At 41.0% G+C, this 25,718-nt stretch overlaps 1 protein-coding gene across 2 annotated transcripts; it reads right to left on the bottom strand.

The window, feature by feature from the left end:
• Positions 1 to 628: 628 nt before the first annotated feature.
• Positions 629 to 25,620, bottom strand: LOC119659212 (GPI inositol-deacylase). 2 transcript variants are annotated; one of them, XM_038067193.1, is made up of 18 exons: positions 25,381 to 25,620; positions 18,988 to 19,134; positions 18,853 to 18,928; positions 18,293 to 18,792; positions 18,038 to 18,232; positions 17,801 to 17,968; positions 14,783 to 14,871; positions 14,571 to 14,721; positions 14,378 to 14,516; positions 14,173 to 14,302; positions 13,989 to 14,111; positions 13,574 to 13,767; positions 10,108 to 10,294; positions 2,049 to 2,202; positions 1,849 to 1,992; positions 1,370 to 1,728; positions 1,204 to 1,302; positions 629 to 1,110 (listed from the first exon to the last, which is right to left on the bottom strand). In XM_038067193.1, exons 1-18 carry the CDS (start codon positions 25,513 to 25,515, stop codon positions 861 to 863), a joined length of 3,240 nt encoding a protein of 1,079 aa, XP_037923121.1. In that variant the 5' UTR covers positions 25,516 to 25,620; the 3' UTR covers positions 629 to 860. The 2 variants fall into 2 exon arrangements, with proteins under 2 accessions (XP_037923121.1, XP_037923112.1); XM_038067184.1 differs by having other exon boundaries at positions 1,370 to 1,992.
• Positions 25,621 to 25,718: the final 98 nt, after the last annotated feature.

Below are 25,718 nucleotides of genomic sequence, written 5' to 3'. Positions count from 1 at the left end.
ATTTGAAGTCCACAGCGGGGGCCCGCTAAGCGTTGTATTCTATAATTGATTCTTTTTCTTCCCGTTTTTGGTGACAACCTTCATGTTGCCTCAGTTGCAGGATTTGCAGGGATTAAATGGACCATGTTATATTTCCTTAAAGATTTGTACTACGCTGATAACATCTGCTTGATCTTTCAGTAGGGTAGAGTCGGATTGAGATAAATATCAACCAAACCAATTTCACTCTGAACGATCATCATACTGTTCCCAATTGCATTAATGGGAACGTATCAGGGCGTCGAACAACTGTAGCGAACTTAATGTCATTGGAGGTATTAATGACAATAAGTCTGCCTCCGTTACTAATATTCGCTGTTTTGTTCAAGGTCTGCAGCTCTCTCAACATGAACATCAAGTGGAAGTTATTCCGCCCAACATTTGAATCAATTGAATCTGAGCTCGAAGCGTGTTAGAACACTTGTTTCAAGATTGTAACGGTACACTAGGAGATAATGTGAGCACCATTGCGATCGGCTGTGAATTGGGTTTGGCTTCCGACTTCCAGTCACGAGACAAGTCTCTCTGCCAACAATGAGATCTGAGCCGCGATATGGATTTGGTCACACAAATAATATACCTAGATTGAGTTTTCTCATAAACTGAATTGTATTTTGGAATACAAATTTCTTCATACATTTTTGAGTGCTCTCCGAAACTTACAATTAACCTTATTAAATTATTTTTTTCTTAATTCCTGACTAAGTTAACATGAATTTACATACGAGTACATATATAAACTTTACTCTAGGGACATTTATTTAACACGACTAGAATTTTTGTGTAATTTTCTAAAATTATAAATTCTGATTACAATTAGTTTACCCCTCTTCTGCGATTATGGAGTCTGTCAAAGTAGCTTTCATCTTCTCAATCCTAACTCTGAGCTCATCATCTCCATCATCTTCGCTGTTGGCCTCTTTGATTTTTGGAGCGAAAATTTGATGTAAGGCAATAAATACAAATGCGGTGCTTATAACAGCATTCAAGCGATAAACAGAGTCTTGGCAATAAATTATGCAGATGGCGGCTAAGATGTACAGTATAACAGATACGAAACGATATGCACAGCTGCCAACGAAATAGAGAACATTATAAATTCTTTGCTCTTTTTAAGAAAATTGAGAAACGGAAATATGAGGTGATCGTTACGGGAAAACTTACATATTCCTTGGTGTGTTAAATTGCCATATAATAGCCAATGCAGCGAGAACTATGGTTCCAGGAATGAGACTTGGGTCAGGTACTAATTTGCGCGAATAACTGCAAAAGCAAAGAAGCGATTCCCAGTTAACAAAATTTCATTGTGAGTATTACATGACAAACTTACTGATAATTCTTCGCCCATGACAGAGTCGCCGGGAAGTTCATTATTGCTAATAAAATCAGCAACAAAAATAATGTCATATGGAAATTGATTCCACTTAAACCTTCATGTATAGAGTCATATTCCTTCCGTTTGGCAGCATCTGCTTCAAGCCGTTGTCGATTCATTTCCCGCTGTTTATCAATGGTTTCCTTTAGAAGTTTATCCAATTCCTCGTCGTTCAGCTGATCGATCCGGTTTAACATGTCTTCATCGGTCTTGCTCAATCCTAACTTTTGGATATCGGCGCTCGATAAAGTATTCTGCTCGGCAAGCTGACTCTGGTTTTCTTGCTGTGGCTGACTTTCCGATTCTTCTAGTTCCTGTTTGGAATTTTGATCAGTATTAGATTCGGCTTCCAATCCAATATCGTCCCTCTCTTTTTCATCATTTTCAGAATCTTCTTTCGACTTTACTTGGTTCTTCTCAGTTTGTTCACTTACGACTTTTTCATCAGATGGTTGGGTTTCATTATTTGCGTCACTTGCTGGGTTGTTATGACTTTTCTTCCCGAAAAGTTTTTCGGCGATCATTCTTGCAGTTTTGAACACAAACTCTTCTAAATAGTCCTCGTACCTCTTTGTCATCTGATGAAAGCAATGAGTTGATAATCAACGATGCAATAGAAAATTGTATAACTTACCAGGATAAAATGAACAACACAAGCGCAAATCAATCCTAAGCCACCACAAGCGGCGAACATCATTGAAATTAAAACGACAACTGCTGATACGGGTATTTTCTGTATGATGGGAACAACGGCGGAGGATATTGGCGGTATTGGTAGTTGAACAGTCCTAGAAGAGGAAAACAATACAGGAAAATTTATTAAAATAGGTTGTGTAACTTGGATGTAATTTGAAATATTTTGAGTTCTTTGTTACTGTACAGGAGGGCCATTTTCCTAGACTTTTCACTTTCCAAAGTGTGATAACATACAACTACTAATTTCATTGAATAACAGATATAAGATGACTTATAATTTGAATATGTCGGCATGTTTTAGTGGTTAAAGCGCTAGCCAGATTTACATAGTGATTGGATGTCGGATACGACTCAGCCTTGAATGAGTACTCGAATCAAATCACAGTTATAATCATGGGCGAGCGCAATGCTGACAATATTGTCTCCTACAGTACTGTGTCGGGTTTTGAACTGTATTTATAAATATGTTCGATATGACTTAGCTGACAATAACTTATCTAACGAGACTTATTGAATACTTTTTTTGTTCCATATATTCCCTGTTTTGCTTCTTCTTTAGCCTTTGTACCGTCCAATAGCCTGAATCGAACTCATCATTTTGCTCGATCATAAGCGTGGCAACAATCACCATCTAGCGTATCAAGGCATCGTCGTTTCGGACGAATGAGCTTATGAATTCTTGTCTGAAATACACGTGGTGCAACCCCATATCGGTTGCGAATGTTCTCATTTCCGATGTGATCATAGCGTGTTACGTTGTTGATTAACGTAAAATCTTCGTCTCCAGTACCACAAAGCTGCGTTGACTGTTTTTGATAATCAGCAAGAATTCAGAACCATAGAAGATGACAAGGCGAACGATACTGTAGTTTTTGTATTTGAAATGTTCGTTGATGTATCGATCAGAAAACAAGTCGGGAAACCGGAAGCTGGATGTTTCAGGTACGAAAGGTTTTGTGTATTTCTTAGTACGTAGCACGTAATATATCCATATATTATGTGAGAGTATCCACTTTCGGGTGATATTGACATTCATAGTCTTCAATTTTCAAAGAAGCAACAAATTTGAGGTATTATAACTTTGTTAGTAATAGTGGGATTTCCACCAAACTTGGTAAGATCATGCTCCATATTATAGCCTATATCACTGCAAAATTTCATGGTACTAGGATGAATTTAAGGGGGGTTTCCAACCAATTACAAAAAATTGTAGTAATATACTATTATTAACTTTATTTAAACAGATATCGGCATGGAAGGTATTTCGGAGCCCAGGCACCATATAGTGGCAACCTTCTGATTTTTTTCAGATTTTTCGGTTTGGTAGTTTCTGAGAATGGCCCCCTTAAAGAAGTGATCACTTACAACCCCCCGTGCTCCCCACCCTTCCAACGAATGTCAAAACTAAGATCGGCTTTGAAAAGTACTAATCGAGACCTTTAATTTGATACCCCATATGACTATATTTGATGATAAAAAATGTTACACCCCCCTTTTGCATGTATGGGGACCCCCCCCTTAAATTCGACGTAAAAGGATGTAATTCACTGTATGCGTGAGCGTTCACAGTTCCCAACTTTCTACCAAATTTAGTGTCAATTGCTATAACCGTCTCCGAGAAAAATGCGTGTGACGGACAGACAGACAGACAGTAAACCGATTTACATGTTTACACAAAACCTTAAAAACACCAATTGTGAAATACTGCTTTACCCACGTTGCGCTGATGTGTAGAACAATTTCGTAATGTAGTAGGCATTCTGTTCATTTTTTGACATCAGATTTATAACTGACACTGTGGACAAAATTCAGAAGCCCTTTCAATGCGAAAAGCCACGGAACCGGGTAAGGACTTCGGGCGAGATAGTTACTCCTAATAGACCGGAAATCCTTCCCTCCTTCGTGGCTCATCTACAGGTGACATCAGGAGCGAAATAGAGCGTACAGGATTCGATTTTCGCGTGGTTCGCGGGTGGTGGCTTCAGCTTTGGCATTGCGTGCTTGAGCAGACGCAAAAGAGCGATAGCGTTGTGTTCTAACCTATTGTCGAGAACAGGGTCGCTGGGGAGTCTCAGCTTCGCGGAACCTGCAGCAATTTTTTCTCGATTGGTTGTCAGGTGGGCAAGTAGAACCAGTGGCAAGACCAGCGACCAAAAAGACTCGCCTTCAGCGTCCTGTGCCACCTTTCGAGCATCCCATTGGACTGTGAGTGGAACGCGGTCGTCCGATGGCGTTTGAAACCGACGAGTTTGTCCAACTGGTCGGTGATTATAATTGCCTGCACACCAAAGCGTGGAATCCATTCGCGACGGAGGGCCCCGGTACAAGGTTGTGCGGTGATGTCTGGCGCCCTGTCTGAGGTCTCGCAGTATATATTGAATATTGACCCGAAACAGGAAACTCCCTAAATTTGTTTTGGAATTGGTCCTCAAGCTTTGAAGAATTGCGCCGTCCTTCTCTGCCTCGGCGATTGCTGGAAAATCGACGCTGGTGGAGATCTTGACCTCTGTACTACAAGTCAAAACGTCAGTAACCACGTTATCTTTTCCAGACACGTTTTGAATGTCGAAAGTGAACGGGTCTGGTTGTCGGGCTTTAGTTTCAAAGCAAAAGTGAATGACTTACGGTCCGTAAATAATGTGAACGGTCTGCCTTCAAGAGAATACCGGAAGTATTTAATTGTGAGGTATGCGGTGAGTAACTCACGATCATAGGTGCTGCAGTTCCGTTGAGCGAGTTTGGCGAAGAAGATTCACTTTTTATTGAAGAACAGCACCTACGAGAATGTCTGAGACATTGACGAAGACGGATAGGGGTACATCCTGCCGAGGAAATGCCAGAAGTGTAGCATCCATCAGCTGTTGCCTCGTGGTCTCAAACGCCTGGAGAACTTCTGGGAACCATACAATCAGAAAGGAGTCTTTTTTTGGCCCAGACAAGAAGGTATTAAGGGTCGATTGGTGATTGGAGGCCTTAAGCAAGAAACTACGATAATAGCTTTACATGACCAAGTACCTTTTCAGATCCTTAACAATTTTCGGAAGAGGGAAGCTTGAAATCGCTTGTACCTTGACTGGGTCCGATTGGATGCCTTCAGGGGTAATAAAGTAGCCGAGGAATCTCTCCTGCGATTGTAGAAATTTGCACTTTTCTATATGTTCTATATGTTCAAAAATGCACTCGAGGTGTTCTAAATGCTCGGACTCAGAGGAAAACACGACCAGAACACCATCTAAATATACTAAACAGAAGTTGAGGTTTCGCAACGCGGAGTGGATGAATTTCTGAAAGGTTTGCGCCGCGTTGCACAGTCTAAGAATCATCCTAGTGAACTCGAAGAGTCCCAAACGTGTGCATATTACCGTCTTCCGAATGATCTCGGGAGCTACAGGGATCTGATGGTATGCCTTAACCAAGTCCAAGGTCCAGAAAATACGGCAGTTTGCGCGCACACGCGAATACGTGCGTCTGCAACGTCTTCAAAAACGATGGAAAAATTTACGGGCGAATTTTCCTCGGAAAATTCCTATCACAAAATTCATCGGCCATCCTTCTTTCTTTTAAATTACACTTGGGGTCAATCATCAATAAAATTGAGAGGAGTCTTTCTTCTTCTTGTTTCGCTGCTCGAACTGCAACTGACACCGAAAAACAATTTACGCTGTCAAAAATGGTTTTTAATGTCATGAACGCAAGTTCTTCGTTCCGGCACAACAGCTTTAGGAAATTCTGTGAAGCAATAGAACAAAATGCAGAAGCATTTAAGCTCTATAAAGCTATAGTCAAAGACAAAGCAATTTGCTCTGTTTTTCTGAAGAAGGAATTTGGCACATTTACCGAGAATGGGGAGAACAGGATATTCTCAGAGCTTATTTCCTGGGGTCCTATTTCACGGCGGAAGGCAATAGATTCTGCCTCACACTCCAGTAGTGGGCAAAAGTTAAAAAAGTTGAATTGAAAACTAGCGATGGATAGGTATGCTCGGAAGCTAGAGTAAGATGGGTAGTGGAAACTTTTAAACCACTGAAATCCCCCAGAGTAGATGGCATTTTCCCACCACTGCTCCAGAAATGCCTAGAAATCATCTTAGTGTCTCTTCTAAGAGAGGTAAACGACAGCATAGCCTTGGGATATACAACAAGAGCGTTGAGGCGGGCTAGATTAATAATAATAATCGTTGGCACAATAATCCAATTGGATGAGGGCATTGAAGTGTGTTAGAGCACTTCATTCAAAACCGTAACAGTAAATTACAGGATTACAGTACCCTGTAGGAGGCAATCCGGTTAGAATTGCGCCGGCAAGATTGGTCATTCCGAAAGCGGGTAAAAAGATTCATTCGCATCCTAAATCTTTCAGACCAATTTGTCTGACATTGTTCGTACTCAAAACGGTGGAGAAGGTTATAGAAAACTATATTAGAAGTAACGTTCTGATGCGCAATATCCTACATCCACGTCAATCCGCTGACCGACCAGGACGGTCGACCGAAACTGCCCTGTATCAGCTGACGGGTGTATTACGGTATGCCATAGGACAAAAAATAACACTATGTGCGTTTTTGGACATCGCAGAGCTTTCGATAACACATCGTACGCAGAGATACGAAATGCCATAATCTGCAAGGAAGTGGGAAATACCCTGGCTTTCTGGGTAGGCAGAATGTTAGAGAGTAAGCAAATAGAAGCCTCATGAATACTACTCCAGGTTGTTTATTAATGTGGAGTATGGTAGTTGATACACCCCCAGAAGAGCTAACAAACATTTTAATACAGCTCCAAGGTTACGATGATGACATTATTTTAATTTGTAGGGGCAAATATGAGGATACCCTATGTGACAGAATCCCATGGTCTGCGACAGTGTCCACCACTTGTAGGTTAAAAGCACCTGGGAGAATACTTAATGCCAGGTTCAAACACTTGGGAGTAGGGGACGTAATAAAATTCCTGTCGGTTATAGGCTTAAACGACATACTATAGTTTATAGATATAATATAACCGGTAAAGAGGCAGAATATGCAGTGTGACTGTGAACTAAAATTTTTTATTGTTCATATACCAGAAGGACAACTGGTCCTCGAAATACCGTTGCAGAAAACAAAATTTAGTCTTTTTTCCCACTATAAAGCAAGCCGAAAAGACGACATACATAAAAGAAGAAATATTATTATTACTATTAAACTTTGCAGCAACCACATCTGCCGAACGAATATTAAGGCAGGCATTCAGTTAAAAACAAAAATTTTCAGGAAGGACCTTCACTCATGAGATTGAAGTTAATAATCAATTGGCTTTCATAGATTTACTAATCAAACGTCAAAACGGACAATTTTCTTGCGGCCATAAAATAAGCGTTGAGGATTTGAAGGTTCTAAAACAGGTAAGGAGAATTAACCAGCTGGATGCCTATAAAAGCTGGTTCATTAGCAAACAACCGATTGAATTCAGATCTGGGTAATTGCTATTCCCCATTGTTTAAAAACCTCTTACAGAAAACTAAATGAACCTCTTCTCGTTTCAGGATAGATAAATTAAATTAAATTAACGAAAAAGAAACAACAAGTTTTTATTATTCGAGATAATTAATCGTTGGAAACACCGCATAATTTCACTCAGTTATTAATTCATTTTACACGAGACTGGGATGTAATACACTCCACGTTTATTACGCCCACTTGAAAATTAACAAGAACATCCATGGAAGAAAGGCCGATAAAACCGATATAAGGGAAAAAATCAACAGGGCCCACATCTGCGAAAAGGCCAGAAAGAGGATCATATTAGAAAAGAAACTAAAGGCGCTCACCACAAAACAAACGGGCTAGGAGGGCAGGCAATAGAGAAACCGAAGGAAGACTTTATACCCAAATACGTGATCAACCAATTCAACGAGCCCTTCACGCAGAAATAGCTTTCACCACTCCTTAAAGGCTTGAACTTCGCCATAAGAGAACCTACCTTCCCCAATGAAGGCATTGTAATGGACATCGAAGGGGAAATTAAATATACAACATAATAGGAAAAGGCCGACGTTCGAGAAGAAATTCGGCGACTACTAGGCCCCATCAAACAAATGGCGACAAGGAAAAGAGTGTCGTTTAATCAATACAAAATCATTAAGGAATTGAAAGAGAAGCCCGTTTTCTACAGACAAAGGAAACATAGCGGTCATCATGGACAAAGAAACATGACAACTTACTACAAAAAAAATCAGAAGAAGGTAAGTTTCATGTCATCAGGAAGAACTCTCTGCCAGGCTCCATTAAAAGATTGGAAAAGGCTCTGGCAGAATGTAAACCCATCATCAAGAAAGCCTCCGAACTCAGTTTCTCGGAAATACACTAAGAAGATAACGGGTTCAGAGAGATAATAGCAACGACGAATTCACTGACCTAAAATATTGCCAAGTGGCTCCTGGAAGGAGTCAAAAGGTTAGGCCTAAAAATAGGAGAACGGGCAGTAGGAAACAGCAGGGAAGTCATACTCAAAGAAACCGAGGGGATACCGGTATCCTTCGAAGTAAAAGCGCTGTTTCCAAGCCGGTGAAGGAAGTCTTATATTTGTTCGAAAAATTAATCATGACACGCTAAAGCTCAACCGAAAGGAGAGTGAAGGTCAAACTGTCTAGACAACTGGCTTTTACATGCATGAGTGCGTCCTATTTCACATTCAGAAATGAGCTTCATAAAACAACCTCTGGATCAGCAATGGGCAAACCCCTTTCACCGCTGCTGTGCGAGGTATTTATGGAGAATCTAGAGAATGAGCTCGAGGAGGTCGCCACACTCTTAAGATTCTGAATCAGATCGACAGCAATCATCAAAAAGAAAGAGGAACTATCCTCGAGAAACTTAGCTGGGCGCACAAAAACATCGAATTCACTATGGAGATCGAAAAGGAAAGGGAGATGCCCTTCCTGGCTTTACAAATATACCGGGAACGGGAGCACTGTGAAACCGACTCAAACACAACGAACCATCACATACACCTCAAACCACGATTTCCACCACAAGCTGATCTACAGGAGGGCCACAACATCGTTCAAAGAAGAGAGAAGAAAAAGACACCCTGGACACAGCCAAGAAACACCGGCACAACAGGAACACCGTCGTAAATCGGATCCAGAAGAAACTACGCCAGGCCTCAAAGCAGTAACTTTCGACATTCCTTCAGGAGCCAATGGGTAACATTAACCTATTCGGATCTGACGCAGAACATCGAAAGGCAACTATACAAACGTGGATTTCGGGTTACCTCAACCAATAGGCGATACTTACTGAGCACTCGGATATAATCTGTTAAGGATAAAAAAGAGTGTACCGAAAAAGGCGGCCTATACAAGATTTCCTGCCTAGATTGCGACATGATTTGTATAGGGCAGACCACCCGGGTGTTGAAGAATATAAAAGAGGCCGAATCCGCAAGAAAGAGTAGCACACATGAAATCCGCGGTTGGCAAAGATGCAATAGAGCAAGGACAGCATGTGTCATTGGATAACGCCGATATATTGAAGGAAATTAATGAGGCTAGGAAACTAGACCCATACGGAAGCCACATTTCGAAAATTCCCCTGGAAAAAAGGCTAAACAGGAGCAACAACTTCTTTACTTTGAACTTTCAGGAAAAACTAGAAAAAAGTATAATTACAGAATAGGTTTAAGACCCCAAATCATAATGAACAAATTTTCAGAAGATAACACATCTAGGAAGGACACATATTTTAAATAATTATTAGCCAATAAAGGAAAGGAATCATCCAAATCAAACCTTTTACTTAAAACTTTGGCAAACTAGCCACCTCCTAATTCAAACCATATAAGATGAAATCAAAAAGAATCCGTAACCGTATCCGATACAATTGTTAAAAACAGAAAGGAACACTGTACTGACACCTCGCATAATAACTTCTGGTAACTCCGAACACTACATAGTGGGGACTTTTAATTGTTGTGTAATATCATTTCTTTGTGCATAAAAACAATAGCAATACTTACTTGAATATTAACTTATGAAGAACGCTTCCGCAAATTGTAATGCCTAACCAAACTCCCCCTGTTAACAGTGTGAGAAGCGCCAAGGCTGTGCCATGTATAATTATCGAGACTAACATCGATTGATGAAAATCATCTGGTTCCGGCAGAACACGGGCACTTTGTATAAATTTTGCAAAAATACGCGTAGCTGGAATGAGAAAAATTAATGTAACTTTAAAATGGAATATACACATATATTTATTTATAAAAAAAGGGAGATATCACACAGTGCAGCAATTATAGAGGTATCACGTTGCTGAGTACCCATTCAGTCACTGGCCCATACCAAAGAGGCTTCACTCCAGGCAAATCAGCAACAGATCAGATTTTAGAGTGAAATTACGCGGTGTTTCCAACGATTAATTAATTGAAGTAATAGCAACTTGTTGTTTCTTTTTCGTTGGTGTGGGTCCAGTTTTTATTACTTTAATTAGATCAGATTTTCTCTCTTCGTCAAGCGATGGAAAAATTGTTGGAATATGGGCAACAGTACCACCATATATTCATCGACCTTAAAACCGCCTATGATAGCATAGCCAGGGTAAAACTGTACACGGCCATGAGAGAATTCGATATCCCGACGAAATTAATAAGACTGACTAGGCTGACCCTGACCAATGGGCGAGGCCAGATAAAAGCAGCAGGATCAATCTCAAGACCATTCGACATCAACAACGGTCTATGACAAGGGGATGCCCTATCATGCGTCCTCTTTAGCCTGGCCCTGGAGAAAGTGATCCGTGATGCTGATGTAAATGCAAGAAGTACGATCCTCTTTAAGTCCACCAAACTACTGGCTTATGCTGACGATATCGACATCATGGGAAGAACCACCCGAGACGTACGTACGCGAGATCTTGGGCTGCACATCATTGAAGGCAAGACAAAATATATGGTGCCAACGTCAGCAACGAAGACCAACCAACCAACGACATCAAACCGCACTAGTCAAACACGAGGAATAAGGATAGGAGAATACAACTTTGAGACCGTTGACAATTTCTCCTATCGAGGATCGAAAATCACAATCGATAACAGCTACGATGATGAAGTCCGCGCACGGTTGTTGTCAGCCAACAGAGCCAATTTCAGCTTACAAAAACTGTTCCGCTCGAAACGTCTCACCATAGGGTTAAAGCTCCTACTGTACAAGACAATGATTTTGCCAGTCCTCATGTATTCTTCGGAGACTTAGATTCTTAGCAAAAAGAATTGCGAACTATTGGCCGCGTTCGAGAGAAGAATCCTCCGAAGAATTTTTGGCCCCCTACATGAGAATGGACGATTTCGTAGCCTACACAATGACGAAATCTATGAGCGATACCATGACCGTCCGGTTGTGGATCAAATCCGGCTCAATAGGTTACGGTGGGCGGGTCACTTAATCCGTATGGAGGAGGATGATCCCACCCGGAAAGTCTATAAGGGCAATATCTATGGTAGAAAAAGAAGAAGATGGAGCGATGGCGTAGGCCAGGACGCCAGACAGCTTTTAGCGATATCGAATTGGTGGATCTCGCGCAAAATCGGGATGTCTGGAGTTCCTTATTAAGGCAGGCCTAGACCGGATACCGGTTGTTGTGCAGTTGATGATGATACAAATATATTTCGGTTTTACTTCAATTTCAAGCATGTAAATTAATATAAAGAGGAGTGACAAACGGATCAGATTCCCATCTACATATGCTGCAATACTAGAAATCCATTCAAACTAATTTCATGGGCGCAGAGAGAGAAGGAAGTTTTTCCGATATAAGATAACACTTTTTTGTAATTCAAAGTTCAAAAACCGAAGTAGTCATCCTGGCCAGAAGGAGAATCCCGACCTTGCGTCCCATATCGATCGGGGAGTTGACTATAGAGTCAAAACCAGAGATTAAATATCTTGGTTCAATGCTCGACTCGAAGATGAGCTTCTTCGAGCAAATCAAAGCAGCAGCGGACAGGGCTGCAGCTGGAGTCGCAGCCTTGAGTCGGCTAATGGCGAATGTCGGGGGCCTTATATCAACTAGGAGACGTCTCCTCATGGGAGCAACGCAGTCCGTCCTTCTCTATGGTGCGGAGGTATGGGCTGATGCCCTTGACAAGGAGGTGCATCGTAAACGCCTCGCTCAAGTGCAGAGGCGGGGAACTTTGCGAGTGGCGTCTGCTTATCGCACCGTCTCCGAACCGGATATGATGGTGATTGCGGGAGTGATCCTCGTCGCCAAGGAGTGCAAAGCTATCTATTGCCGTAGGGGCGAAAACTTAAGAGAAGTGGTTGCCCGTGAAGAACGTCAACGCACCCTTACCGAGTGGCAATTTTCTTGGCAAAATGAGCCAAGGGGCAAGTGGACTGCGCGGCTCATCGGCAAATTAGACCCATGGTTGAATAGAAAGCACGGTGAGATTGATTACTTCCTTACCCAACTTTTAAGTGGGCATGGATGTTTTCAGTCTTACCTGTACAGGATTGGGAAGGCGCGATATCCTGATTGTGTGTTCTGCAATAGAGTGGCGAATGACGCTGAACACACCTTTTTCTCTTGCGAGAGGTGGGACGGCCTCCGCCAGCAGCTTTATGCAGACACAGGGGAGCTCTCTCCAGACAACATTGTCAGAGAGATGCTGAAGAGCGTTGGCAGCTGGAATCGTATTGCGCATTATGTTCGGGATCTTCTTACTACGAAGAAGATTGAACTAGACCGGCAGTGGGATCGGACGGTAAGGGGTTCCCTGAACTAATAACAACTCCCTTCCTCCCCTCCCCTCCCGTTGGTGAAAGGAATTCCCTGACTTGAAGGCTCCCAAAGCCGGGAAAGTGGGAGGGCTAGCCCGAAGTAATGTGTCAAACGGTTCCAGGCTAGTTCTCTGATCACAGGGAGGTGTTTAGTTGGTAGTCCGCCAGCGTTCTGTTGGGGGAGTCCAACACTTTGTGCGTAAACGCATTCACCTACCCTACTCCCAAAAAAAAAGTTCAACGTTATTTGTTGGAACCATTGTTTTTGTTGAAGTTTATCTTGTGCCAATCTGCGAGCCTAGGGCAATTAGCACGGCGATTGGTAAAATAAATCGATAAATCTCTCGTCATTATTGATGCAGTCACCAAGGCTATGTTGAGTTTCGTGATCGTTTTTGTTGCACTGGAGGTTATCGGCAAGGTCGTAAGAAGAATTTAATTTTAAACTATAGTCTCACCCCAGAGCTCAGTCTCTGTGATGTGGATAACACTTTTTTACAATTGGGTGTGTTTAAGCTGACAACCTTCAAGTTTATGCCAATTTTAGGTAGTTTCTATATCTGTAGGTACTGTGACCTATAGGAGTGTATTTTTGTTGACTTCTTGGTCCCGGAAATGCATTTCAATAGCATTAGTAAAACATATGACATCAGGCAACTCCACGTCTTATGAACTGGAGAAGCACAGAGGTAAATAATATATACTCACCGGTTATAATGAAAAACGGAGAACAACTTAGAAGAGCAGAATGCAGTTTGCCACATTTAAAAGCTGAACCTTGAGGTGAAATCGATATTTGATATCGCAAAGCAAGAAATAGAATAGCGGTTAAATGAGCAGGCAGCCAATGCGAGAATTGTAGGAAAATCCGCGATAATGTTCCTCCAAACGAGTTTTTCATGCTGGAAAAGAAGAAAAAACATATATGAGGAGCATTTACATATTTTCTAAGTACTTTCAGTTGAACGATTCGGGACTTTTATTTTATCATAGCGTGTTCACATTTTCTATAGCACGAGTTAAGCTGAAACGTTAGAACAAAGTAAAAATGTTGATAGTCCAATATGCTATGGAAAGTTAATCGAGCCCTGGTAAAACGAGTGTCCATTAACATTATTTATACCTCACAGAATATCGGCACGATGGATCCAAATGAAGATTTATGTAAATGGGGTTCTCCGATGTGTTGTACTTTAATGGTTTAGGTATTGTGCTACTGACCATTATTGACTTATGTTGCTTATATCTGAACAGAAGAAACAAGATGAATAAAAATGGTAGTTGTATTTTTCAAGACTGGCAATTACGTTATATATTGAAATCTTTCACAACCACGTGTCCACGGAACACATACTTCCGCCACAGCATGATCTTCGTCTGAAGTGCATCGTCGAGGTTTCAATTCTATCTCTAATGCTTGGTGTGCCTCTTCAAGGCCTACAATGATATACTTTAGTTAGTTTTTCATATCTCAGGATATGCTCTAAAAGGTGAATTGGCTATTTGCTGTACCTGTGAGGGCCAAACGGAAAAATGAAGATCCTAGCATTGTGTCATTCTTTAATAAAACTTTTGAATACGAATACCATTTGGGCATCTGTATTTGCAACAACCGATCACCAGGACTGTGGATGTCAACATTCAACCAAATCTGTAAAAGGCATATCATTTTCAATAGAACTTAGATTATCTTATGATGACTAACTGGTTTTCTAGTGGGTGCAATACGCAACAGCACATGTGTCCAATTAGGATTAGCTCTCTTCAACTTATGTAGGTCGACGGAAAGGAAGTATCTTTCATGCTTGGCAGATGGTAAGTGATTTGCTAAATGAGTGAGGGATGTTGCTTTTGAACTAGAGAAATAAAAGTATTGTTATAGGTAGTAAAGGTGTCGTTAACGCTTAGAAAATTTACCAGACTCTCATACTCCCCACCACTTCGATTGCAGCACATCCATAAACCCAATCATGTGATTCAATGTTAACTGCTTCCACTGTTAGTATCTGAAAAGTATTAACAAATGATTTAGGATAAAGTTTCAATGTAATTCAAGAGCAGTTATAGTATTATCCACATATTTCGTTCATGTCCAGTTGAAGATATTCTCCCGAACAGGAACATAAATTGAAAAAATCACAAATCGATTTGTTATCCTCCAACTTTATCCTATATACAGAATGGCCCCTCATTGGGTCAGAGCGCATTAACCACGCCTACTTTCCTGGAAAGTATTTTAGTTTCCTCCAGCACTTTCCAAAAAGTTAGCACTCTTCTTCTTTAGACCTGCGTCATGTGTTTCTGGCACGACCAGCCATTGGCCATCTTGAAATAAGTCGCAATGGACCTGACGTCCTTCTTAACGTATCGTTTATCCACTGCCATGACTTTTAGCCAACACGTCCCCCGCAAATTCGTCCTTATGCCACAAAGGAACAGTCTTCGCTTGTTGCGGTGATTAAAAATTTCATCCAAGAGAGATGGTACTTCACCGGATGTTATTGTAGTAATGTGCTCCTTCCATCTACCAATGAGGAGCCGGCCTTGACCGTACAATCGAAAGATTCGCGGGGTTTCGGGTTGAGGTATATATGAATATAAGATTATAAGATTTATACTTATAAATCTAAGTAATCCGCGATCAACCAGATAATCCTTCCACTGTATGTAAGAAGTCAATATGGAACGTGGAAAATCAAAGCTTTCTGATCCTGCAGGAATCAGCGAGCGTAACACACGAAGCAGGCGGCTTGACCTGATTATACTTCAGGTTAAAGTTATATGATTCGGCAAGTTTTCACACAGCCTCCTCGCGGTGGCCGCAGAAACCGTCTCCGGACGGGCCAACAGTGTGTAGGGCCGGACTAGGAGTAGGTTCATCCAACTGACGAGGATCTGTTTGCCTGCTGGTGTGTCACATGTGATAGGGCAAGTTGATCTGAGGGGGAGAGAGGGAGTCCGCATGGATAAGGACATGCTGGTCCAATTCCTGCGCCCGGTGATAGGAACAAAGAGGGGAACGAGCGGGCTGACAAACTAACCAGGCGGGGCTCTGCTTTTGGAAGTCTTTCGGCGGATACAGTCTCGGATGCAATTTACTCGCATTATTTAGCAGCCGCGGACCTCATGTGGCGAAAAATCACTATCTATACTAAGTCAAGAAGGATTTGGCTTCAACAAACTCGATCGCGAAAGCTTTTGTGCCAGAAGCTTCCTAATTGCATACAAGACAACTCAGCATACCTTACAATTCGCATTGCCGAGGCTGCTGAGAAGAGGGAGACACCTCTTATTAATATCGATACATTGTCTTTCACACGCACTTTTTCCAAGACGGCGACACCTGTTCAAACGAAACTTGATAGACACATGGGAACTACGTGAATTTTAAAAGAGGTCTTCTCACACACGCAAAGGGGGATGTAGAATTTTTTTTTTACCTAATGTACTCATGTGATTTTACTTTTGACGTCAGTGAGTAAAGTGAGACAGGACGCAACCCAACTCTTCCAACCCAAACAACTGGAATGGATATGAAATTTAGGCCTTAATAATAGTACTGAAAAACTACTCTTAAGTTCATTCTACGTAGTGCAACAGTGTAGCGGATAATAATGCGCATAACACTGGAAAGTTTTGTGACAATGCACATCCAAGTATTAATATCAAGGTTACTGTAGTTTAAACTTATCAATTTCGCTCGAGCCATGCAACTAAGATCTCAAAATACATGCCATTTCGATGCCTGCTTAAACGAAGTTAATAATAACCGACCCCGCTTGTGAACGGAACAAATGCTGAAGAAAAAGAAGATACCATGTTTTAGAAACTTACCCCCTTATGGTGTAAATTTTCAATTTTTGAGCAATAGTTTTGGAAATTGAGAGGTGAAGATGGTTTACGGTTTTGTACAAGGAGAGAGGCGACTCCTCAGACGCTGTCTCACCTCCGCCGTGGGGACAATGTGAACGAAACGGTTCGCGTATATTAACTGCTACTTTATATAAATCGCAAGACACGATGTGAGTGCGAATTATATTAAACGTATAGGCCCATATATAAAACCTCTTAAGGCCTGTGACATTTAAAAAAAAAACATTTTTTTGCATTTTTTTGAAGATCGGGTATTTACAAATAAGATACCAAGAGGATTTTGCCGGATCCGAAATGAAAAACGAGTTTTAAGCCAAGTTTAATGGCGCTCTCTACTGGCCTTCCACGAAACTTAAAACTTTGAACCAGTTTTTCTCAAAACCACATTTTTCAAATTGGTTCGGACCATTTCTAAGGAACCGGCAGGCAGATTTGAGTCCACTTTTTTTAAATATGTTGTTTTTAAATCATAAAAACCGCTAAATAAACATTTTTTTTCCTTAAGGCCACCATTTTAAAAATTGTTCTGATAAGCATTATTTAAATGGTCGGACGATAATCACAAAAGCATAGCTTGAAAAAAAATGTCTACTTGTGTTTCAGATCAAACGTATTTACCATTTCATGCGAACCATCGATGCACCCGGAAGGCCTCTCTTCGTAAGAGTGCAATGCCGAAACTGAGAAACTTTTTTTTTTACGAAATATTACTATTTTTTGTACAACCCGAACAATATTGAATACATACAGTAAAATTCCAAAAACCGCTTCGAAAACTGGCTCTCACATGAGAACACCCATTTATTTTTAGACAAGAAGGGTCCGTGGATCAAGAAAAGGGGATAAGTTGCTCTCCATTTGGTCCGGCCCGACAAAAAAAAGTTTTGGAGCTTATGGGAGCATCAATAGAAAAAGGGTTACAAATTTTGGATTTCAAAATTATGGTAAACAGGGAACTATCTGTTTTGATGTAGATGTTTTACCGTCTTAAACGGCCACTTATTACTTGTGCTGTAGATTTATACACATTTTATACACATTTAAAAGACAATAATCGCTTACCTGATGTTGTGGTATGTCCAGTAATCGAATCATTTGATATCGCGTCTCTTTCAAGCCATCTTTAAAAGCAACATTAAACACTCGCCGCGAATCTTCGACCCAGTCGCCTAGGCTATGTTCGTTAGATATCATATTGATTTCATTTCTTTGTTGATTGCGAGTTGGTTTCTGCACAATTAGGAATAATCACAGTATAACATTCGATAGACTCTGAGGATCATTTGAGAAGAATCTTACCACGAAATGATAGGATGCTTTCGACAGTTTTATGTCTTTCTCCTTCACAAAACTCTGGCCCGATCGGTAGGCATTTTTATGCCTTTGGTACGATATAATATCGTAAAGGAAACGATTTATAACGAGCATCAACTCCTTACACCAAACTGCACACAAATGATCCACTGGAAGCCACACCAACGGGATGGAAGTAGTCTGTGGAAAACTTTCATTTATTGCTGCTTCGCTATTTGTTTTCACTTCTAAAATGCATACCAGTGCATGAATGTCGCTATATTTTGAAGAAGTTAACCCGGATTGCACTAAGAAATCTCTACTGCCTCCTCCGATTGTAATAAACAGAATGTCATCCAGGGGTAATTTTGTCTTCTCTTTATTGCTGTTAACATATGTAGAAATTTGTTTGCCACAGTAATTTGTGGTATTGGTTATTTCATTAATCCGCATTGAATTGGATAGTGCATTCTCTGTATTTCTATAAAACGCTTCAATATAAGGATCAATATTTATGACAGGTTGATCTACTGGCCCTGCTATGCTTATAATCGTGTTGATGTAAGGTGTATATTCAGGATCAGCTAACAGAGTTTCCGAGATTTTACCGCCCATAGAGTGGCCAACCAGAACCACTTGTGTTGGTCGATGTTCAAGCTTTTTGTACAGATTCAATACCGTTTTAATACTATGTTTTAAAAAAGTTTTTTGGTTTTCTAAGTAGCCTCCAAACAATGCTGAGTATTCCTCATTGTAGTCAACTGAGAATTATACAGAGTGAAATAGAAATTGTGCTGATAATGTTTCAAATATAATTATACTTGTGAAATAGTCCAAATGTTGTCGCCACCCATTGTCCAAGCCCTTTTGCAGAGCAATAGATGCTAGAGATCGAGCCTGCAAGGACAATTTTTATTAGCGATTTCTCTACACATACAAAGCGGTGTAAGGCAAACCTGTTTGTGTGATCCGCTATTACCAGGAACGAATATAACTGGAGCACCAGTGAATTCCTTAGCGCGCGCTTTCTCAGTTAAACCACCTTCCGAGTAAGCATACAGTCCGTATTTTGGAAAGTCGTCATTTTCCTTGAAGTGAATTCGCTGTGAACAAAATTGAATAAGAATTATTTGTAATTTTATTGTTTATTTCTTTTTATACCATAGATTACATTATTGTTTTATACAGGGTGGCACACGGGAGATGGAGTTTTTAAATAAAGAATACTCAGCCAATTTTTCCAAATTGATTTACGTTTATTGACATTAAATCAAAGCTCATTACTTGCCATGTACTTGAGACTTATTTATGAAAAATAACATCCTCCAGGTGATGTTCGTCATGTACGAGGCACCACTCAAGTCTCTTCTCGAAATCCTCCATCACACAAACCAGCGTCTCTGCAGGGATGGCAGCAATTTCTTGAACGATTGCATTTTTAACTAATCTAAATCTTGCGGTTTGTGGCTATAGACACAGCTTTTGAGCTACCCCCGCAGAGAAAAGTCATATACTGATAAGGCAGGTGATCTGGGAGGCCAAGGAACAGATTGTGAGATAATCCTTCCACGAAACATGCGTCGAAGGAATTACTTGCATTTTGTAAGCGAATTCTTCGCGTACAGTAAAATTAGTTGCTTCCAGTTGTTGCACAATAAGCATTTTGTACGGATGGAATTTTAGTACTTTATCTATATGTAAAATTAGTTGAACCGACTCGCGACTAATTGTTAGCTCACTAGCAGGACGTCTAGCTGACCGTCTTGGGTTTTTTAAATAATGTTTCTCTTACTCTTGCAACATTTTCTGGTCTTTTTACACTGCGTCTCGACCCTGTATACTTATTATTATGTCACCTGTTGATCTGAAGTGTTTCACCCATCTGAGGGTGGTATTACAACTGGGAACAACTCCATGCTGGGTGACGTTGAATTGTAAATAAAACAATCGTTGCGGAGCTGTAACAGACTCACCAGTTTTAATGAAACTGCCATATACAATAAAACGACGCTGTTCCATTGCAACTGAAATGGCGTCTTATGTGGAGAAGAAATATCCCAACCAATATCCCATAGCTACGGTACATTTTACAGAAGTATATGGCAATTTTTTTCTCAATTAACCACAACGCCAACCACAACGAATCACAGTGGCCAAAAATGACTCTGTCTAATGAAAGATGTGAGATTATGTGAAAACGAATCGCATTGGCTATTACCACAACCACAAGATAGCCTACTATTCTAGGGTCTAAGGTATTAAGCACGGTGATTTCCTCCGAAGGCTTCAACGTGTCATTGCGTATATTTCGAAGATCAAGCATTTGAAGAAAAGTTCAGCATTTAAATTCGTCCATACGTGAAAAAGTAGACATCGCTGAGTGCAGCAATTATAGATGTACCATCTGTCTGGTGGTCCACTTCAATGAGTGCATAATACCTCCAGTAATTGCGGAGAAGCTATGGGAAATATGTAGGATCAGCGACAACAAGGCCCGGGTGTGGATGGCATCCCTAACAGGGCTTGGAAGCTAGCAGTGAAGACTAGCCTGGCCTTTTCGCTAACACCTTCGAGGTGTGCATAAAAGAAGGAAAATTCCTTGCTCAGTGAAAAAAGTAAAGGTAGGTATCGCTTTCTAAACCCAATAAGCCCCCAGGAGATATCACCCGCCCTGTCTGATGATGGATAGAATTATCTACAACAGACTGCTACCAATCGTCGAAAGCAGCAATGGCTTGTCGGAGCACCAGTATAGTTTTGGGCGTGTCCACTCTACGGTGAATGCAGTAAACGTGAAGATGAATCTGGCAAAAGATTCACTGGTTTTTGGCTTGGATGTCAAAAACACATGCAACTCCACCAACTGGAACCGAATTGAAGGGGTGTTAGTTGACATAGGTAATCCCGGATATTTGAGGAGTTGGGTTGAAAATTACCTCTCGGTAATTCTCTGGTACGGTACGAATGACGGCCCCAAAGAGTGTATCGTCGCAGTGGGGGTAACACAGGGGTCGATACTGGGTCTCTTGTGGAATGTCATGTATAATGTGGTGCTTCTTCTTTTCGCCCCAGAAGAAGCTTTGCGAATGATCTTGTTGCAGTTGTTAAATCAAAACACGCAGAGGATGTGGAGGAAACAGTAAGAGCGATAAAGTCCTAGCTAAAAAGAATCGGGTTGATTTTGATGGACGAGAAAACGAAAACGTTCTTAATAACGAACCGTAGAAAAAAGAACACTGTGAAGGTGAAAGTCGGTGGATATACGGTCGTCTTAAACCAGGCTATCAAATACCTGACTGATGATTGATACCAACCTGAGTGTTAGGGAATACGTGGAGTATGCATTTCAAAAGGTATTACTTCAGCAGATACGTCACCTGTGTGGGTAGAGACGCTGGAATACTATCAGAGACGGAAGCAGTTGAATTCGGTTTACCGGCTGTTGACTTTGATGATTTGCAGGAATGCGGTCAAAGTCGAATGGCAACACAGATGTTACAAGTCTACGAAAGGTCGCTTGATACACAGGCTCATTCCCAATATTAGGGTGTGGTTTGAGCGGAAACATGGGAAGACCAACTACCACATTATCCAGTGATGTTTCACTGTTTCAAGGTCCACAATGGAGGGGGGAATCTGAACTAAGTGCTGGGAACGAACGTGAGCCCGGACAATATAGTTGACCAGATGATGAGGTCTAAGGTGAACTGGCTTACGGTTTACCCTGCAATCGTAAAAAGACAGCAAGAGTTACTGAAGTAAGAGAGAAAGGAGCAGAAGTATGAGTGCCAACAGACAAACCCAACCTGCGAACTAACATCTAAACGTTGACTCCAGATTAGGGGTAGTTTTAGTGGGTGCCAATTCCAGCAACGGACGTGTCTTTCTAAGATTTTCCACCCCCGTGTACAAAGATATTCTTCGCTATCTTACTAAGGAGATGTCCCATATGCTGCTTCAAAAATGATAATGAACGATGAGTAAACTTATGCCAATGTAGTTATTTCTACATAATGAAAAATTTAAATTTGGAATTGTTTTTCTAATTCTAGTTCCATTTTGTACACCTGATATATACCACTTTTTTCTGATAAATAATTAGCAACTACGATAGAACGAATTAGCAATTTTGTGTTTTTACAAATTATTGTTATCACTTATTTTTCGCCTAAGAATGAAGTACATGTCTTCAACTCATTATAGTCAATTGACAACGTAATTCGCTTGTCATTTATTATTTATATATGTACACATAAAATAATGAACAAGGACTAATCGTTATTAAACAGTCCACACAACCAAAGGATAAAATTGCACTTGAACGCATCTTATGTACTCCATGAAATTTCCGAGCAAGTAATCTAATTAAAACCGCAGGAAGTAGAAAGGAGAAGACGATTGTATGGTCGAACAATTAGTGGATAAGGAAAAATTATGTATGATAAAGTCCCAAGGTTGAAATGGAAAGTAGGCTTCTTAAGTTCATGAAGGAATAAGGTTAATTTATATGTTCCTGACAAGTAAGGAACAGCACCAATGAAATCTTAACATTTTCTGGAGGAGCTAGAGATATTAAGCAGTTAGCCGATTTTTAAGTCATCAAGTAAACACTAAGAAATTGTGCAAAGCTGTACATCTGATACTATATCATCAACATCACATATTGCAATTTTCAGCCGATATTACCAAATATTATTATCACTAGCGTAATATTTGTGTTGCGTTTATCACAATCATATCATATCGTAAAATGTACAATAGGTGATGAATGCATGTAAGAGTATAGTAATGTTCTTTATAATGCCTTGCATGTCAGCCAATTAAGAACTGTTCCAAAGGTTGAAACAATATGGAGCAGTTCTGAATCAGCACGTCAGTTTCTTAGTATACCCTTGTCTCAAAGGAGGGGATACATCCCTTGCCAATGATCATACTCGAAACCAACCAGCGTGAAGTAGGTTAGAGCATTCTTGAGTAAGTTAAATTTTTGCAGATTCTTCACGGCAAAATTAAAGGAAATTCACCAATCAACTGGACCAGGGAATCTACCACAGCTTTTGAAGCTTCCAAAACCTATGCAGCTTGCACATCCGAAATCTGGCGCATCTTTGGCCATTTTCTGTATCATCCACTTAATGGCGGACCGGACCAGCTGGAAAGCAACATGCTTTCTCGGTTGTGGCCCACGGAACCTTCACAACCTTCACCTTGAACAAGCACTCATGTTGCAAAATGTATGATTTGCGGTTTCGTCCAGGGCAGAGGTAACCTATCAGACCCTGGCTCAACAGCTTATACTACTTATCCCACCCAGGAATAAGCATCATCATCAACGGCGCAACTCCAGGCACCTCGGTATTGCGTCGAGGTCTACCAATTCGATATCCCTAAAAGCTACCTGGCGTCTTGACCTACGCCACCACTCCATCTCAGTCAAGGTCTGCCTCGTCTTCTTTTTCTACCAGAGATATTGCCCTTATAGATTTCCCGGGCTGGATCATCCTCATTCATACGGATTAAGTGACCCGCCCACCGCAGCCGGTTGAGCCGGACTTTATCCGCAACCGGACGGTCATAGTATCGCTCATAGATTTCGTCGTTATGTAGGCTACGGAATCGTCCATCCTCATGTAGGGGGCCAAAAATTCTTCGGAGGATTCTTCTCTCGAACGCGGCCAAGAGTTCGCAATTCTTCTTGCTAAGAACCCAAGTCTCCGAGGAATACATGAAGACTGGCAAGATCATTGTCTTGTACAGTAAGAGCTTTGACCCTATGGTGAGACGTTTTGAGCGGAACAATTTTTGTAAGCTAAAATAGGCTGTGGCAGAAACAAACGCCACTGTTAAACATGTAACACAGAGGTATGTTTGACCATCTGTCCCGATTGTAGGATTTGGTCGGGTGGTTGCAATATTTGAGAGCGATGAAAAGTGACTCAACATGTGACTGCACCAGTCGGGACTTTTGCGCCACCATCATCTAGATTTTAGCGGGTTCATCTGGATCTTATCGTTATGCTTTATTACGCATTATGGAGCAACGCTACTTCCTGACCATGGTAGACCGTTTCTCACGTTGGCCAGAAGTAGCACGAATCCCCGATCAAGAAGCCATCACAGTTTCCAGAGCATTTCTTGACACATGGATCTCCAGGTTCGGCACACAACTTCGGCTCATCAAAGATCAAGGAAAATAGTTTGAATTGAGGTGGTTTCAAGAACTCAGCACCTGACCGGAAAGAACTACAGCATATCATCCGGCAGCTAATGGCATGGTCGAGCGAGGTTACTAAGCAAGCACCAAATGCTTTAAATAGAATACAAAGCAGTGATAATGCCATGAGCATATCTGAGCTATAAGGATCGACGGGAATACCCAACATGGAGCTTTTGCAAAAATTACAGTCCAATCTAATTCTGCGCACCATAGCTCTTGAAAAACATAAAACAAAATACCCACAATCTTATGTGAGTTTGTAACCTATACTAGCAAATAGACGTGGAAACTGTCCCCTCATCCTAACACTCAAAAAGACCCCTGAAACCTGCTGCCTCAAAAGGCCTTATATCCTCGATAGAGAATATACTCGGAGGATCCAATAACATTAATAATTCATAAACGCTTCAAATAATCGCACATATAAATCTTGGTCGTTGAAAAAAAGCGGAATAGGCTGCGCCGCTACCTTCTCTGTCATTCCAGCTGGTTGGCGCTCTCGTGGGCTATGTTGTGAAATTAGGAGGATCACTAAGATATATTATATCTTAAAAACCGAGCTTAGCCCAAATTTTCGCGCGCTTTGGATGTGCACTGAATCAAGATAGGCAAGTGAGCTCATTCGCCACTGCATTGAGATAAGAAGTTATCACCCACCTTGTCGTGTTGCGTAGTTATTCAAGGTATTTATAACTAAGTTTTTCTGATAGGTTGGAAGCTGATTTTTCCAGTCATAAATTCATAATGACATATTCAAAAAATAGTTGGAAGTTATGAAGAATTTGAGGGCAGAAGTTGATATTGATCGAATGTCTGCTTCCGGCCGCCTCCCACTCAATCCGAAGGAGCGACTTACTACCTTAAATCAATCGCCTCATTTCAGTGAATTATTCATTGCCTCCCCAACGTTTACATCCTTGCTCGTGTCCTTCGAACTAATAATGTCCATGCTTGCCTTATTAGATCGAGATTTTGAAATTTTAATTGTGGGAACCGGCAAATGGCGACGGCTTTGCTGGCACAAATTCGATTTCCGTTCAGAATAAAATTATTTCTATGAGATAATGGGATGCACAAGCATAGAAACTGAATCTATTTTCTATCGGGAATGACAAATTCTCGAAATATTTACCACAAACTGCGGATATTTGAACATGTACGTCATGGTGCAGGAGTTCGGCTCGACATTTAAGATCGTGTACAATATACCGTAGAGGTAGAAACACAAACTGAACAAGGACACAATTAAAAACAGTCTAGTGAGCATTTTCTAGCCGTGATTATTTGCAAATCAGATTGACGAACACACTAAAAACACATTTGAAGCGCGAGCAACGAACACACCAACGTCCAAACCCCGTCTACCGTCAATATAAACTGACGTGCTGTAAAGTCAGAAAACGTCAAAACAATTGTCGCAGAGCGATTGCAGAGCAATAACAGGATTGTTGTGTGGTTACTGCGGTTCCC

The sequence above is a fragment of the Hermetia illucens genome, chromosome 1 (assembly GCF_905115235.1).
Source record: "Hermetia illucens chromosome 1, iHerIll2.2.curated.20191125, whole genome shotgun sequence".
Classification (NCBI taxonomy): domain Eukaryota; kingdom Metazoa; phylum Arthropoda; class Insecta; order Diptera; family Stratiomyidae; genus Hermetia; species Hermetia illucens.
Note: the sequence above shows the minus strand (reverse complement) of the source record. Positions and strands in the feature narration are given on the sequence as shown.